General features: G+C 42.7%; 1 protein-coding gene across 2 annotated transcripts in view; it reads right to left on the reverse strand.

The window, feature by feature from the left end:
* LCP2 (lymphocyte cytosolic protein 2) overlaps nucleotides 1-14,916 on the reverse strand; it is a 460,964-nt gene that overhangs the window by 111,820 nt on the left and 334,228 nt on the right. For both annotated transcript variants that reach the window (XM_073620738.1, XM_073620739.1), the window contains one exon: nucleotides 6,091-6,103. In XM_073620738.1, coding sequence (XP_073476839.1) covers nucleotides 6,091-6,103 — 13 coding nt within the window. The remainder of the gene's footprint in view (nucleotides 1-6,090; nucleotides 6,104-14,916) is intronic.

Below are 14,916 nucleotides of genomic sequence, written 5' to 3' on the forward strand. Positions count from 1 at the left end.
ATCAATATAGTGTGTCAGTAGTGTGTCAGTATAGTGTAGTGTCAGTGTAGTGCAGTGTTTAACACAGCACTACATAACATTTAGTGCTGTATACAGTGCTGTATACCCCCTTTTTTTTTGGTTCCTGCGTTTTTTTTGGGGGGGGGGGTTTGTCCCATGCCTGCCCCCTTTTTTTAAATTCTCAGCTGCAGTTTTTCTGACTGCAACGTTTTTGTTCCCTCTTTTTTTATTTATTTATTTATTTATTTTTTCAATCATATAATTTATTGGAAAAGTTTTACAATATGCGACAAAACAAAAACATACAAAATGAAAAAGAAAGACATTTAAAAAAAATAATTTTTACATTTCTGTCAGCAGCATTTCTCAATTTAACCAACCACTTCAGCCCTGGAAGGATTTGCCCCCTAATGACCAGGCCATTTTTTGCGATACGGCACTGCGTCGCTTTAACTGACAATTGCGCGGTAGTGCGACGCAGTACCCAAACAAAATTGACATCCTTTTTTTTCCCACAAGTAAAACTTTCTTTTGGTGGTATTTGATCACCTCTGCAGTTTTTATTTTTTGCGCTGTAAACAAAAAAAGAGCGACAAATTTGAAAAAAATATAATTTTTTTACTTTTTGCTACAATAAATATCCCCCCCAATAAAATCAAAAATAAAATTTCTTCCCCAGTTTAGGCCGATATATATTCTTCTACATATTTTTGGTAAAAAAAAAAAAAAAATCGCACTAAGCGATTGATTGGTTTGTGCAAAAGTTATAACGTGTACAAAATAGGGGCTATATATTAATGGCATTTTTTTTTACTAGTAATGGTGGCACTCTGCATTTTTCAGCAGGACTGCCACATTGCGGTGAAGAGATCGGACACTTTGGACAAATTTTTGGGACCATTGACATTTATACAACGATCAGTGCTATAAAAATGCACTGATTACTGTGTAAATGTCACTGGCAGGGAAGGGGTTAACACTAGGGGGCAATCAAGGGGTTAAATTTGTTCCCTCATGTGTGTTTCTAACTGTGGGGGGGATGTGACTGACTAGAGGAGCCAGATTGCTGTTCCTAGCTAGTAGGAACAGACGATCTGTCTCTCCTCTGACAGAATGGGGATGTGTGTGTGTTTACACACATATACATCCCGTTCTGGCTCTTGTGTCCACGATAATGCGTGGATCGGGTCCCCCACTGTGCAGCGGGCATGCGTGCCTGCTATAGAGAAAGGGAGAGAGAGAGAGTAGCGCCGCTCTAAGCATAATAAGTTAGTTTAAAAGAGCTATAAATTTGCTTTAAAATACACTCACATTTGAGCAATGGTAATCAGGCATTTGGTTATGGTTGTTCTGTTCAGCTGTACTGGATGTTCCCTCGGTTCCAGGCTGGGCAGCAGTAATGAGTCAGTCCCCGGCCACTGCAGTGGCGTCCGTAGCTCCAAGGCTGCCGCAGTAGAATGAAGGCAGCTGGTCGGCTAGTGGCTAAAGTGCACCAAACACCACTTTTCATTGAATAAAGTGCATCCAGTTACACATTTCCCATTATCTATTAAATTTGGGTAATAAGTCCCCCACCCCATCATGTCTGGGAGGCCAACAAGGAGAGGCAGACGTTCCCATGACACTATGAGGGGGCCAGCAGCGTTTGTGTCCACAGGCAAAGGTGGACATTGTGGGCATATTTTTCTCTGTTTAGTGATGTTGCCCATGCTATCCAGCCACAGCATGCAAGGAGGTGGTGGACTGGCTTACTAAACCATCCTCATCCTCCTCATATTCTATCAGCCAAACTTAGAATTGTGCGCAGTCCACCGCAGCTGCCAGAGTGGCTTATTCTGCCTCCTTGTCCAAAGCTACTCCTGCCATAGCCCCAGCATCATTCATGGAGGAATCAGATGAATTATTTGAACACAGCCTCAGCCACTTGCTTCTTGACAATGCACAGGCATTACTTGATTCTGATGTTGGTTCTGAGGTTGAGGAAGGGAGTAACATAAGTTTACAGAGAGGGGAGAACACTGATAAACAACAAATTGTCAGTCATGTTCCCCCACCCTCAGCATATTGCCAAGTTGGCTCCAGTGATGATGAGGATTGAGGGGATGATGATGAGGTCACTAACGTGACTTGGGTGCTGGATAGAGCAGGGAAGGAAATCAAGGGGGAGGCAAAACCCCAATGAGGCATCATATCCTCCCGAGGCAGCCATAATGAAACAGTAGAGAACAGCCACCCTATTCCATCAGATTGTAGAGCTGTTATCTCCCGGCCCACTTCCCACAGCTCAGCTGTGTGGGCTTTTTTAGCAGCTGATTGCACTTTTGCAATTTCCAATCTCTACCACAAGCAGATCAAGCGTGCCAAAAACACCAGCCATTTGGGTACCACATGCTTGCAAAGGCATTTAACCTCCCACCACTCAGCCTGTTGGCAAGTGCACCTAAAAGCCACACAGAAGGGACACAATTCTTCTCCACCTCACTCCTCACTTTTCATGTCTACCCCTGCTATATCTCATGACCTCTCAGCAGCCTCCACTGACAGGGATCATGGTATAGCAAAGGGTGTCACAGGTCCTTGCAGCATGTCTGCCAGCAGCACACCACCAGCTGGAGAGTATAGCAGGCAAATTTCCCTGCCTTAGCGGCTGCATCGAAAAAAAAACACACTCCCTACCACCTACATGCCCAGAGTCCAAATCCCAGCTTGTCCAAATTGCTGGCTTTACAACTACTGCCTTTCCATCTGGAGGATTCTGCCACCTTCCGTGAATTTTCAGAATGTGCTGTACCACAATGGCAGGTTCCAAGTGGCTATTTCTTTGCACATAAGGCCATTCCAGCTCTGTACCATCGCATGGTCAGGGATGACATATTTGTTCACAGCACACTGGGCAACTCTGCTTGCAACTAGGAATGATGCAGGACAGGGCTCAGTTCTGGAGCTGGTTTTGCCACTACGTCTCCATGTAGCTGATGGTGATGATGTGAGATCTGTCAGTTCCACTCCCTCCTTCTCATCCTCCATGCACTCCTCTGCTGAATTGTCCTTTGAACCACCAGTACCCCCTAAGCATTCAAGGGGCTATTCGACGAGTCAGGCTAAAAGATGCCATGCAGTGCTTGATCTGGTCTGTCTAGGGGACAGGAGCCACATCAGTGCAGAGATTCTTTCAGCTCTGCAGGGGCAGACCCAGGAGGTGGTTCAGGCCATGGAAGCTTGATCCAGGAATGGTGGTGTGCGATAATGGCACTAACCTTCTGTCTACCCTTCGACAGAGAAAGTTGACACATGTGCCATGCCTGGCACATGTCCACAATTTGGTGGTGCAGCGTTTCTTAAACAGGTGCCCAGGTTTGCAAGATCTTCTAAGGCAGGCCAGGAAAGTCTGTAGCCATTTCAGGTGGTCAAAAACAGCCAGTGTTCAGTTGGCTGAAATTCAGCGGGAATTACATCTATCAGTAAACTGCCTGATTTGTGACATGCCCACCAGGTGGAATTCAACTTTAACAATGCAGCAGAGGGCCATTAACAAGTACTTATGTGAGTATGGCACAGGCTCAGGGGAGCTCGGCTTTTTTTCCCCACGCCAATGGCTGCTAATAAAAGGATGCATGCATTGTACTGTCACAATCTGAGGAGGTGACAAGGATAGTGAGCTGTGACAATGCATGCATCAGTGACACTATCTCTCTTGTGTTCCTGCTGGAGCATACTCTGCGTGGCATTATGGACAGGGCACTTGAGGCAGAGCAGCGGCAGGAAGAGGAGGACTTCCTTTCCGCTTAAGGCCTGCTTTATGCAGACACTATTCTTGCAACACCACAGAACACACAAGAGGAGAGGGAGCACAGGATGAAATATCTTGAGGACACATGAAAGGGGAGTTTATGTAACACCTTTCCAGACTCTGGTAGGTTAAAGTCTCATGGAAAAGGTAGTTTTGAGGCTTCTGTTGGTCAAAGGAGGAGCGGTAGAGAAGGGGGCCGCCTAAGTGATGCATTTAAAAAATGTTTTAGTCCTCGGCACCCAGGGCTGTCAGCTTCCACCTCCCATTGGCAGCATCTGCATCATAGGTTGGAAGATTATCTAGGGACGAAAGCAGACATGAAGAGCTTTCCAGTAGACAATCCACTGGGTTACTGGGTCATGAGAATAGACCACTGTCCAGAACTTGCCTAGTATGCAATTTAGCTGCTGGGCTGCCCTGCTTCCAGCATGCTTTCTGAATGAGCATTTAATGCTCCCAGAGGTTTTGTGACAGATAAAAGAGCGTGCCTGTCCACAGACTCCGTTGACCAGCTGACATTTGTCAAAATGAATCAGTCTTGGATTAACAGCAGCTATCAAGCCCCTGATGCTGATATCGTTGATCAAATGTTTTTGGGATCTGGAATCTCTGCAAGACTGTCTAGGCTACCTAGCTTTGTGGGTGTTGATTTTATCTTGAAGTGATTTTTTGGTATAGGTTTCACAGGCACAATTAACACCCAAGGATCAATTTTTCGCACCTGTTTGACAGGTGAAAATATTTTAAATGTTTTAAAAAATGGCCAATTCTTTTTTTCGTTAAGAGTACCTCTATAGGTTTACAGTATGAAGGCAACACCTAAAGCCCAATTTTTCCCCACCCGTTTGACAGGTGCATATACTTCCTTTCTTTTCATTTCTTGCCCTCTCCGTCGGTGTGTTCTTGGAACATTCCACGGGGAAATCTTCCTTCCTTTTCACTGATTTGTAGATCAGCGGTGGCTTCAGCGGCAGAATAAATTTGCCACTTAACCCAAAACCATTCCTTACTGGCCTTACTGGTAAGCCAGTAATGGTAAAACTGAAGTGGGGTATGGAATACAAGGAATACCTGGTCTCTGTGGGTGGCTCACCAATACAGAAGAGTATATTGATGGGGCATTGTCCAAACACCTTGGAGAAGCTCTAATAAGATGTAATAATATATTGTATATAGGAGGAGTAGAAGAGGAGGAAGTAGATGGCGAGATGAGAGGATGAAGGAGTAGAAGAGGAGGAAGAAGATGGAAGAAGATGGCGAGATGAGAGATTTGTAAATTTATTTTGAAACTTCTCCTTTGAGGTTATTGTTGGGCATTATTTTTCTTAACAAAACATACAAAAACAAACAGATTTTTTTATTTAAGAGTACCTCTATAGGGTTACAGTGTGAAGGCACCACCAAAACCGAAACCTTCGCACCTGTTACTTCTATCCAAAGGCTGCGAAAGAGACTAGCTAAAAAAAATTGTTAATCCCGGCCTGAGTGTACTATAATTTGGCTTCTTCACATAAGGCTTGCTCACTGTGGTGCAAAAAATTGTTACTTCCATCCAAAATCTGCCAAAAAGACACCAGAATTTATCCAAAAAAATCTCTAATCTTGTTCCGAGTACACTAAATTGTAGCCTCATCATACAGACTCATAAAGCTTGCAAGGAAAATCAACTAAATGTAATTTTTTTTCCTTTATATATGTCAGTTTTGCTGCAGCAGGTTCTATACACTGTGCAGATGTCCCACTTTACAGGCAGACTAGGGGATCCTCCCAGGCACTATATTTAAAGGAATTTTAAATTTTTATTTCACTTTAAGCATCATTAAAATCGCTGCTCCTATAAAAATTATCTTTTTAAAAAAAACATTTTGCATTGATACATGTTCCCCAGGGCAGTACCCGGGCCCCCATACCCTTTTTATGGACAATAACTTGCATATAAGCATTCAAAATGGCCACTTTTGACATTTCAAGTTCAGGTCCCATAGACTTTAATAGGGTTCACAGTTCGAGTCTGAACTTTTGCGATGTTCGAGAGTTCTGGAGTGAACCAAACCTGGGGGTGTTCGGCAAAACTCTATTAGTCCCATAGATCTCCTATAAAAATCTCAACAGCTATAAACATTTGTAAACTGATTTGTTTAACAGTAAAAAGAAAAAACTTTAAGGGAAACTATTAGAGAAATATCTTACCTTTTTGTCTTTACACAGATATATACAACAATTATAACATAGATATAAATAAGAATATATATATATATATATATAAATATATATATATATATATAGTGATTTGCACGTACCATCTTCTTCACTCTGCAAACAAAAATACTGTGTAAATGTATTGTGTAATTGGAATTTTAAAATCATAATTGAGTTAATTCATTACAAATGCCACACATTAATGTGTAGTAATATCAAAAACTGAAAAAAGTCATGCCCTTTAAGCAACTTTTCATGCCTTTGCTTTTATTTCTGGAAACCAACTAAACTGATGAATGATCAAATGTGTTAACTCCCTGACATTTTTTAAGATGTACAGATTTGTAGAATATGACATCGAATTGAACATTAAAGGAGCAGAAAGCAGAATATTAAAGGATGCCTATTGTAGGAAAGATCAGGACAAGCAGCAGACAGTAGACAGATTCAGAAATGTAGCAAAGGTCAGTAGAAGAAACAACCAGGCAAAGAATACAGACACACTTGTTCAACAGTAAGGTATCAGAAACACTGGGGTAAAGGTAGATGATGTTTAAAGGGAACAATCTTGAGGCTGGGAGGCATGTGACCACCTGAATGGGGGAAATATAGGCCAGCAATGAACAAACCCTTTGTAGGGATGAAAGGTTGCTTCCTTTTGCCCAGCAACAGAGACGCTAGCTGAGAAGAGAAAAAACAGCTCAGCAAAAAAAGACGCAGGCTGCCTCTCGGTAGAGCAAGAACCAGACAGTGGGGCAACTGGCAGATAAGCAAGCATGTAGGCATCCTAACATTACTCTCCTCTTTAGGATCTTTTTCTTTAAATGAGACCCACAGAGGTCCAGAGACACTCAGGAAGTCACTAGGAAGCACCGGAGGGGCTTGGCAGGTAGTGTGGAGACACATTGCTCAAACGCAGAGACAAAGCCTGGCTACTTTTTGCCAAAGGCGTCAGTGGTTGGCTGCAGACCAATGGTCTCATAGAGGGAAGGAGAATAGCCCTGGAGTGTGGAATAGGTGAGTATGACACTAGCTCAGAAAGGGAGTATACACATCTCTTGGGCAGAGTAATACCTTGCACAAGATCAATGGGACAGTTGTAAGATCTGTAAGAAGGCAAAACAGTGGCTGCTTTTTCATAGAAGGCATCTGAAAAATTGGTAAATTCAGGAAGTGTGACATTGTAGTCACAGGTAGCCCAGGATCAAGGGGTAGGGTAGACATGACATAGAAGATTTTTTTTTTAAATGATGCAGAATTTAAAAAATTAAGGATGAGGTAGAGGATTTGTAGGGTGACTGGTCGATGACAACAGAGAATTATCAATGATAACTAAGGGGAATTGATTCTTTACCAAGAGAAGCTGGATCTGAAAGAGCTGAGGCAAGGCTAGATTTATGAAGTTACTGGCGGTGCCTGTGGAACTTAGACTGGCTAAGACAGGAGGGATAGTCCCAGTTCCCTCTAGACCAACCTTTCTCAGCTAGGGTGCTGTGGAAACTTAGGAAACTTCTAAAGATTGATAGAGTTCCCTTGAGTAGTGAGCATTTTTCCCTTTCAAATAAGTAACCTCTGACACCAATGACCTTTTTCGCTTTTTGTAAGGGGGACATCTATACCACTGGCCATATATGTAGCAAGCATTCTTCCAACGGACTACATATGTATTGAGCATTCTTCCCGCTGGCTATCAATGCAATGGCCATTTTTCCCACTGACCAATATGCAATGAGTATTCTTAAAAATGATCACTAATACAAAAATCATTCTGCCCAATGCCACCAATGTAAGGAGCCTTCTTCCCACTGATCACCAGTATGAGAGGGCCCTTTTCCCAATGGTTCCAGGAGGGAACCAAAGTCACACCAAAGTCATTCTACCACTGACACTAAGGCCCCTTTCACACTGGGGCGGTAGGGGGCGTCGGCGGTAAAACAGCGCTATATTTAGCGCTGTTTTACCGCGGTATTCGGCCGCTAGCGGTTTGGTTTTAACCCCCCGCTGGCGGCCAAAAAAGGGTTAAAACCCCTCGTATAGCGTGGCTATAGCCGCGGTATTACCGCGGTATAGCCGCGCTGTCCCATCGATTTCAATGGGCAGGAGCGGTTTAGGAGCGGTGCATTCACCGCTCCTTCACCGCTCCAAAGAAGCGGCTGACAGGAGATTTTTTCTTCTCCTGCCAGCGCACCGCTTCAGTGTGAAAGCCCTCGGGCTTTCACACTGAACAAACAGCGGAGGCTGTTTAGGGGCGGTTTGCAGGCGCTATTTTTAGCGCAATAATGCCGGCAAACCGCCCCAGTTTGAAAGGGGTCTAATCTACGGATGCCCTTCTCCACTGACCAGCAATGTAAATGAGCATTTCACTGACCATCAGTGTAAGAGGGCATTTCAAAGGTCAACAATGCAAAGGAACATTACAATTTTCGCTGTCAGCATTTCTTTTCTAATCTTTTCTAGTCTCTATTATTTATTTCATTTCATCGCTATTACTGGAAATAATTGTCAGTGCAGCAAAGTGCAGTGAGTACAGTGGGTGTCTAGCGTTCAAAGTAAGCAATATTCTGTTTTAGCTATTCCTATAGTTCAACATGCAATGCCAAGCTGCGGTTTCCAAAGTGAGCAAAATCCTTTCTTGTAATATCTGTGCTCCTTGCACAGATAGAAAGGGCTGCAAGGACTGGGATGGTGATAATAATGGGGGATTTTAACTACCCTGATATTGACTTGAGTAATGGCACTGCCGGAACAATTAAAGGGTAAAAATGTATAAACCTGTTACAAGACAATTTTATGGTACAGTTCATTGAGGCCCCGACTAGGAATGATGCTCTGTTGGACCTGGTAATCTCAAACCATGCAGAGCTTATTAATATTGCAGAGCTTACTAATGTTCATATAAAAAAACATCTGGGCAGCAGTGACCATAACATGATTTCATTTTATGTTAGCTGTAAGCAACAAACACATTCGGGAATGATAAAAACACTTAACATTAAGAGAGCAAATTTTCCAAGGATGAGGGCTGCTCTCCAAGATTTAGACTGGGAGGGAATATTTGCATCGATGAACACTGAACAGAAATGGGTATTCTTCACAGCGACTGTATGTAAAAACACTGCAAAGTATATTCCCATGGGCAATACATTTAAAAGGCTAAAAATAAGATCTGTGGCTCACATCCAAAGCTAAAATAGCTATAAATAATACAAGATTTAAAAAAAAATATTAAAATGAAGGAACACTATAATCTTTAAATGTTGAAAAGAATATAACAGAATATGTAAAAAGGAATTAAAGAACGCAAAAATTCAAAACGATTGACAGATTGCAAAAGATAGTATGGCAAACCCCCAAAAATTATTAAAATATATTAATAGTAAACAGGTCAGGTCCGAGCATGTAGGCCTTTTACAAAATAATCTGGAGTGGGTGACTGGGGATAAAGAGAAGGCATATTTATTAAATACCTTCTTCAGCTCTGTGTATACATAGGGGAGCATGGGGGAGCTCATGTCCATAATGGGAATGTTTTTGACACAGCCCCAAATCAACCCCTATGGCTCAAAACTGATATGGTCCAGAAATATTCAGACAGAATAAAGGTGAATAAAGCACCTGAACCAGATGGCATACACCTATGCCAGAATTTGAGCTCTGTCATTTCAAAGCCATTGTTCCAATTTTTTTAATGACTGGAATAGTAATCACTGGATTGGCGTAAGGCCAAGGTGGTGCCTATATTTAAAAGGGATCAAAGTCTTTACCAAGTAACTATAGACCTGTTAGTTTAACTTCTATAGTTGGGAAGATACTGGAAAGTTTAATAAAAGACCATATAAATGAGTTCTTGCTGGAAAAAAAATATTCTAAATAACAGACAGCATGAATTCATAAAAGACAGACGTTGTCTTATAAATCTGATTTCTTTTTATGAGGAGGTAAGTAAAACCTTGGACAAAGGAATGGCTGTGGATGTATTATATTTAGATTTTGCCAAAGTGTTTGACACAGTTCCCCGCACACGGCTAATGTGTAAGGTAAAGTCTACAGGCTTGGAAAAATCAGTTTGTAAATGGATAGAAAACGCTAAAAGACCGAATTCAGAAAGTAGTGATTAATGATACATACTCTGGTCTAAGGTTATCAGTGGTGTACCCCAAGGTTCAGTGTTGGGACCCTTACGTTTTAATATATTTATAAATGATATAGGGTCTGGGGTCAAAAGTACCATTTCAGCATTTGCTGATGACACCAAACTGTGCAGTGAAAAAACATCCTTAAAGGATGTCTCCAATTTAAAAGCCAACCTCAATGCACTGTTTCATTGGGAAACTGTGTGGCAAATGAGGTTTATTGTTGATAAATGTAAAGTTACGCACTTGGGGGCTAAGAAAATGCATGCATCTTACATACTAGGAGGAGAACAGCTGGAGGAGTCAATGGTGGAGAAGGATTTGGGGGTTCTGGTAGATCATAAGCTTAATAATAGCATGCAATGCCAAGCTGCAGTTTCCAAAGTGAGCAAAATCCTTTCTTGTTTTAAGAGAGGCATGGACTCCAGAGAGAGACATCATTTTGCCCCTGTACAAATCATTAGTAAGACCTCATCTGGAATATGCATTTCAGTTTTGGGCACCAGTTCACAAAAAAGATATTGGGTAACTGGAGAAAGTGCAGAGAAGAGCAACCAAACTTATAAGAGGCATGGAGGAGCTCAGCTATGAGGAAAGATTAGCTGAACTGAATGTATTCTCTTTGGAGAAGAGGAGATTAAGGGGGTATATGATCAACATGTATAAATACATAAGTGGTTCATATAGTGTACTTGGTGGTGAGCTATTCACTTTAAAGTCATCACAGAGGACAAGGGGGCAAGGGGACAAGGGGGCACTCTTTGCACTCTATGTCTGGAGGAAAAGAGATTTCATCTCCAAATACGGAAAGGCTTCTTCACAGTAAGAGCTGTGAAAATGTGGAATACACTCCCTCAAGAGCTGGTTCTGGTCAGCTCAGTAGATTGTTTTAAGAATGGCCTGGATTCTTTCCTAAAAAGTACATAACATAACTGGATACTAACATTTAGAGGTAAAGTTGATCCAGGGTATATCCAATTCCTTCTTGGGGGATCAGGAAATATTTTTTTCCCCTGCTGGAGCAAATTGGATCTTGTTTTATATACACACACACACACACACACACAAACATAGTATCTCACAAAAGTGTGTACACCCCTCACATTTTTGTAAATATTTTATTATATAATTTCATGCGACAACACTGAAGAAATTACACTTTGCAATGTAAAGTAGTGAGTGTACAGCTTGTCTAACAGTGCAAATTTGCTGTGCAACACACAGCCATTAATGTCTAAACTGCTGGCAACAAAGGTAAGAACACCCCTAATATTTAAATAGAAAAGCAGGAAGGATGGACTTTGCAGGCACCAATTATAAAAAATATATGTAAATTTTGGGGGGGCGTGGTTTGGCTGGATCCCGGAATGGCCACTTAAACACAGAGCTCCTGCCAGCCGAGCATTGTAATTCATTTTTTTCGGGGAACCGCCGCTCCTTACCACAATGGGAAAGTCGAACAGGAGTGCCTCTGCATCCCGGACACCGAGGGAGACGGGATCGCAACTCAGTCGCAACATCCCAGAGATATAGAGATGACCACGAGGCCTCACAGACTCCGCAGGCCTCAGGGCCTTACTCTCCAAGCCACGGCTCAGATTCCCAGCCAGAGGAGGGAGACGCATATGATCAACGCTCCAGCCCAGCGGTGAGCTTGTCGGACCTGCAACATGTTGCTTCCGACATCACCAGCAACAATCTTAAGACGGACATTCAGGCGGTAGCGGTTCGCCTATCGGAAGTAGAGCAAACCACGCAGCTCCATATGGCTGCTATAAGGCAAGTCCAACATACCTATGATGCCCAACTCTCATACCTGTATGACCTCCAACATCAAGTCGAGGACCTCGATAATCGAGGTCGTAGGCATAACGTCAGAGTCAGGGGGGTACCCGAGGGGCTAGAAGCTGGTTCCCTGCCACAAGTGATATGCACCATCTTTAATGAGCTACTGGATCGACAGGCAGATTCTCCTATCGAGATGGAGAGGTTGCATCAAGCCCTTAGGCCGTCACCCCGAGACAACGAACCCCCGAGGGATGTGATATGTTGTGTAGTGAACTTTCCACTCAAAGAAGAAATTCTAAGAAAAGCTAGGGAAAGGGGCCGTATACAACATAACGGCGCTGAGATCAAGCTTTTTCAAGACCTTTCCCCAACTACACTACAAAACAGGCGAGCCTTACACCCCCTGCTGGATCAACTGAGAGCGCGTAACATACAGTACCGTTGGAAATTTCCGTTCTGCCTCTCGGCCACCGCTAGAGGCTGCACCGCTCTCCTAAGGTCGCCAGAAGACTTGATAGCCTTCTGTGAACAACTTGACATACCCCTTCCGGATTGGTGTGCTTTTCACTTCCCATCAAAGGCAGGGCAACCGTTATCACATAACCCCTCACCCAAAGCGCAGAGACACCGCTCAAGACGCCGGAGATCAGGCCCCTCCTGGCCCATGCATCTCGTCGTGACTTGGATCAGCAAGCTTTGGGACCCCCTGCAATTCCTCGCAGGGACCGCCAGGAGGCTTGAGACATCTTTGGATATCTTGCTCTTACCTACCTGTGAGTGTATACCCACGAAGTTTATGTTTCTGTTACCTCACTTAGTTTAGCTGTTATTACCATCGTGACTCACCTTGCTTGGCAACAAGCTCTTACCCACCTTTGCAAAGCAGCCCACCCCAGATGACTGTCTGATGTCAGAGTGAGTAAAGATTATGCTGCTCCTGGACTTCATCCATATTACGAGGCTTGTCATTACAACATAAACCTTTATCGCCATGCTTTTGGTCCTGACCCCCACTTTAGGAACGTAAGAACTTAGCAGAGAATTAACATTTACGGTGTTACTCCCCCATACTAGGGAACTCTAAACCCCTTGCAGACGCCCAGTGGATGACCTATCCATGTGTAATGGAAATTTGTAAGTTCTGTATATAATTGTATTCTATTTTGTATGTATTGCACACTGCCCTCACTGTGCACACAGCACTAATAATGTTTTCAGTACATGTTTACATTCTTTCGAGTCCTGATTGGAATTAGTCTGCCTATGTAACGCCCCTTGTTACCATAAACGTACAATTGTAATATTAATGTGATACCTACGTAATCATGTGTATATAAACCTTCAATTGCGTCATAATAAAGCAGAACAGTTATTTGGAAAGATGCTGAGCGTATCTTTTGTGTCTAATTATGTGGGGGTCTTGTGAGCCAAAGATGGACTGATGCCTCTGTGAGGTGAAACAAATATAGATAAGCTGCAAACACTAACCACGTTTCATTGCGTGCATAAACCAAAAAATATAAATAAACGTGCCTGCGCTGAAAAAACAGATATATCCCAATAGTTCTGAGGTGCATATATGGTGTAAAACTATACTACAAAATTTCAATATAAAAAAAAAAAAAAAATGCTAGTAATATATAAATTATAGAATGAATACAATACTTATATAAAAGTATCCCATAAAGTGCAACATGCAAAAAAACAATATCTATATGTGGTTATAAATATAAGATCAAAGTGCAAAATCAAGTGTCCACATTTAAAAAGTTCAATTCATTGATAGCAACACATAAAGTGCAAGTAAGTGGTGTCCACAAAAAACAGTGTTCCTCATGCTCCCTCTTAATGGTGTTCACAATCCAGCATGCTTCAGTGCTCTCCTGTGACCCCCCACTTGTGCTTGCGCTCACCTCTGAGCGTGTGACACGGTAATTAAACGGTGTCTAAACATGCATTGGAGCCACCCCTTGGGCTCATACAGGATATGCTGGTATAAACTCCACCACTCTCAGATGTCATCAGATAGTCTCACATACAAGAAATAAAAAGCTCCATAGTGTGATACAGTAGGGATTTATTTAAAATATATTAAAACTTCCCTCCAGAAGGGTACTCACAATATGTAGGCGCGTGAGTGCACCAATCTTTCCAGAGAGTGCTTGTATAAAACAAGCGTTTGTATGGCGTGCAGTGTGTCGTTCCTCATCTACCTCTGTTGCTGACAGCTCCGTCTTACCCCTCCCCGACGCGTATTCGGCACAGGGATCATGTGCCTTCCTCTGGGGGATCCCCCAGAGGAAGGCACGTGATCCCTGTGCCGAATACGCAAACACTCTCTGGAAAGATTGGTGCACTCACGCACCTACATATTGTGAGTACCCTTCTGGAGGGAAGTTTTAATATATTTTAAATAAATCCCTACTGTATCACACTATGGAGCTTTTTCTTTCTTGTATGTGAGACTATCTGATGACATCTGAGAGTGGTGGAGTTTATACCAGCATACCCTGTATGAGCCCAAGGGGTGGCACCAATGCGTGTTTAGACACCGTTTAATTACCGTGTCACACGCTCAGAGGTGAGCGCAAGCACAAGTGGGGGGTCACAGGAGAGCACTGAAGCATGCTGGATTGTGAACACCATTAAGGAGGAGCATGAGGAACACTGTTTTTTGTGGACACCACTTACTTGCACTTTATGTGTTGATATCAATGAATTGAACTTTTTAAATGTGGACACTTGATTTTGCACTTTGATCTTATATTTATAACCACATATAGATATTGTTTTTTTGTATCTTTTGTGTCTGCTCCCTACTGCAGTAGTTATTATTAATTTGGAACCACTAATCAATATGAGGATAGGAGTTGCCTATCATCAATTTAACCAAGTCAGCATGGCGAGCCAGCCAGGAGGGGATTCCAGGTGATCCTGAGTATCCGAAACGAGGAGCTTGAGACGATCCGGGAATTTCTGATAATCAGCCGGCTGAGGTAAGCCTTT

This window comes from Aquarana catesbeiana, linkage group LG03 (assembly GCF_042186555.1).
Source record: "Aquarana catesbeiana isolate 2022-GZ linkage group LG03, ASM4218655v1, whole genome shotgun sequence".
Lineage (NCBI taxonomy): Eukaryota > Metazoa > Chordata > Amphibia > Anura > Ranidae > Aquarana > Aquarana catesbeiana.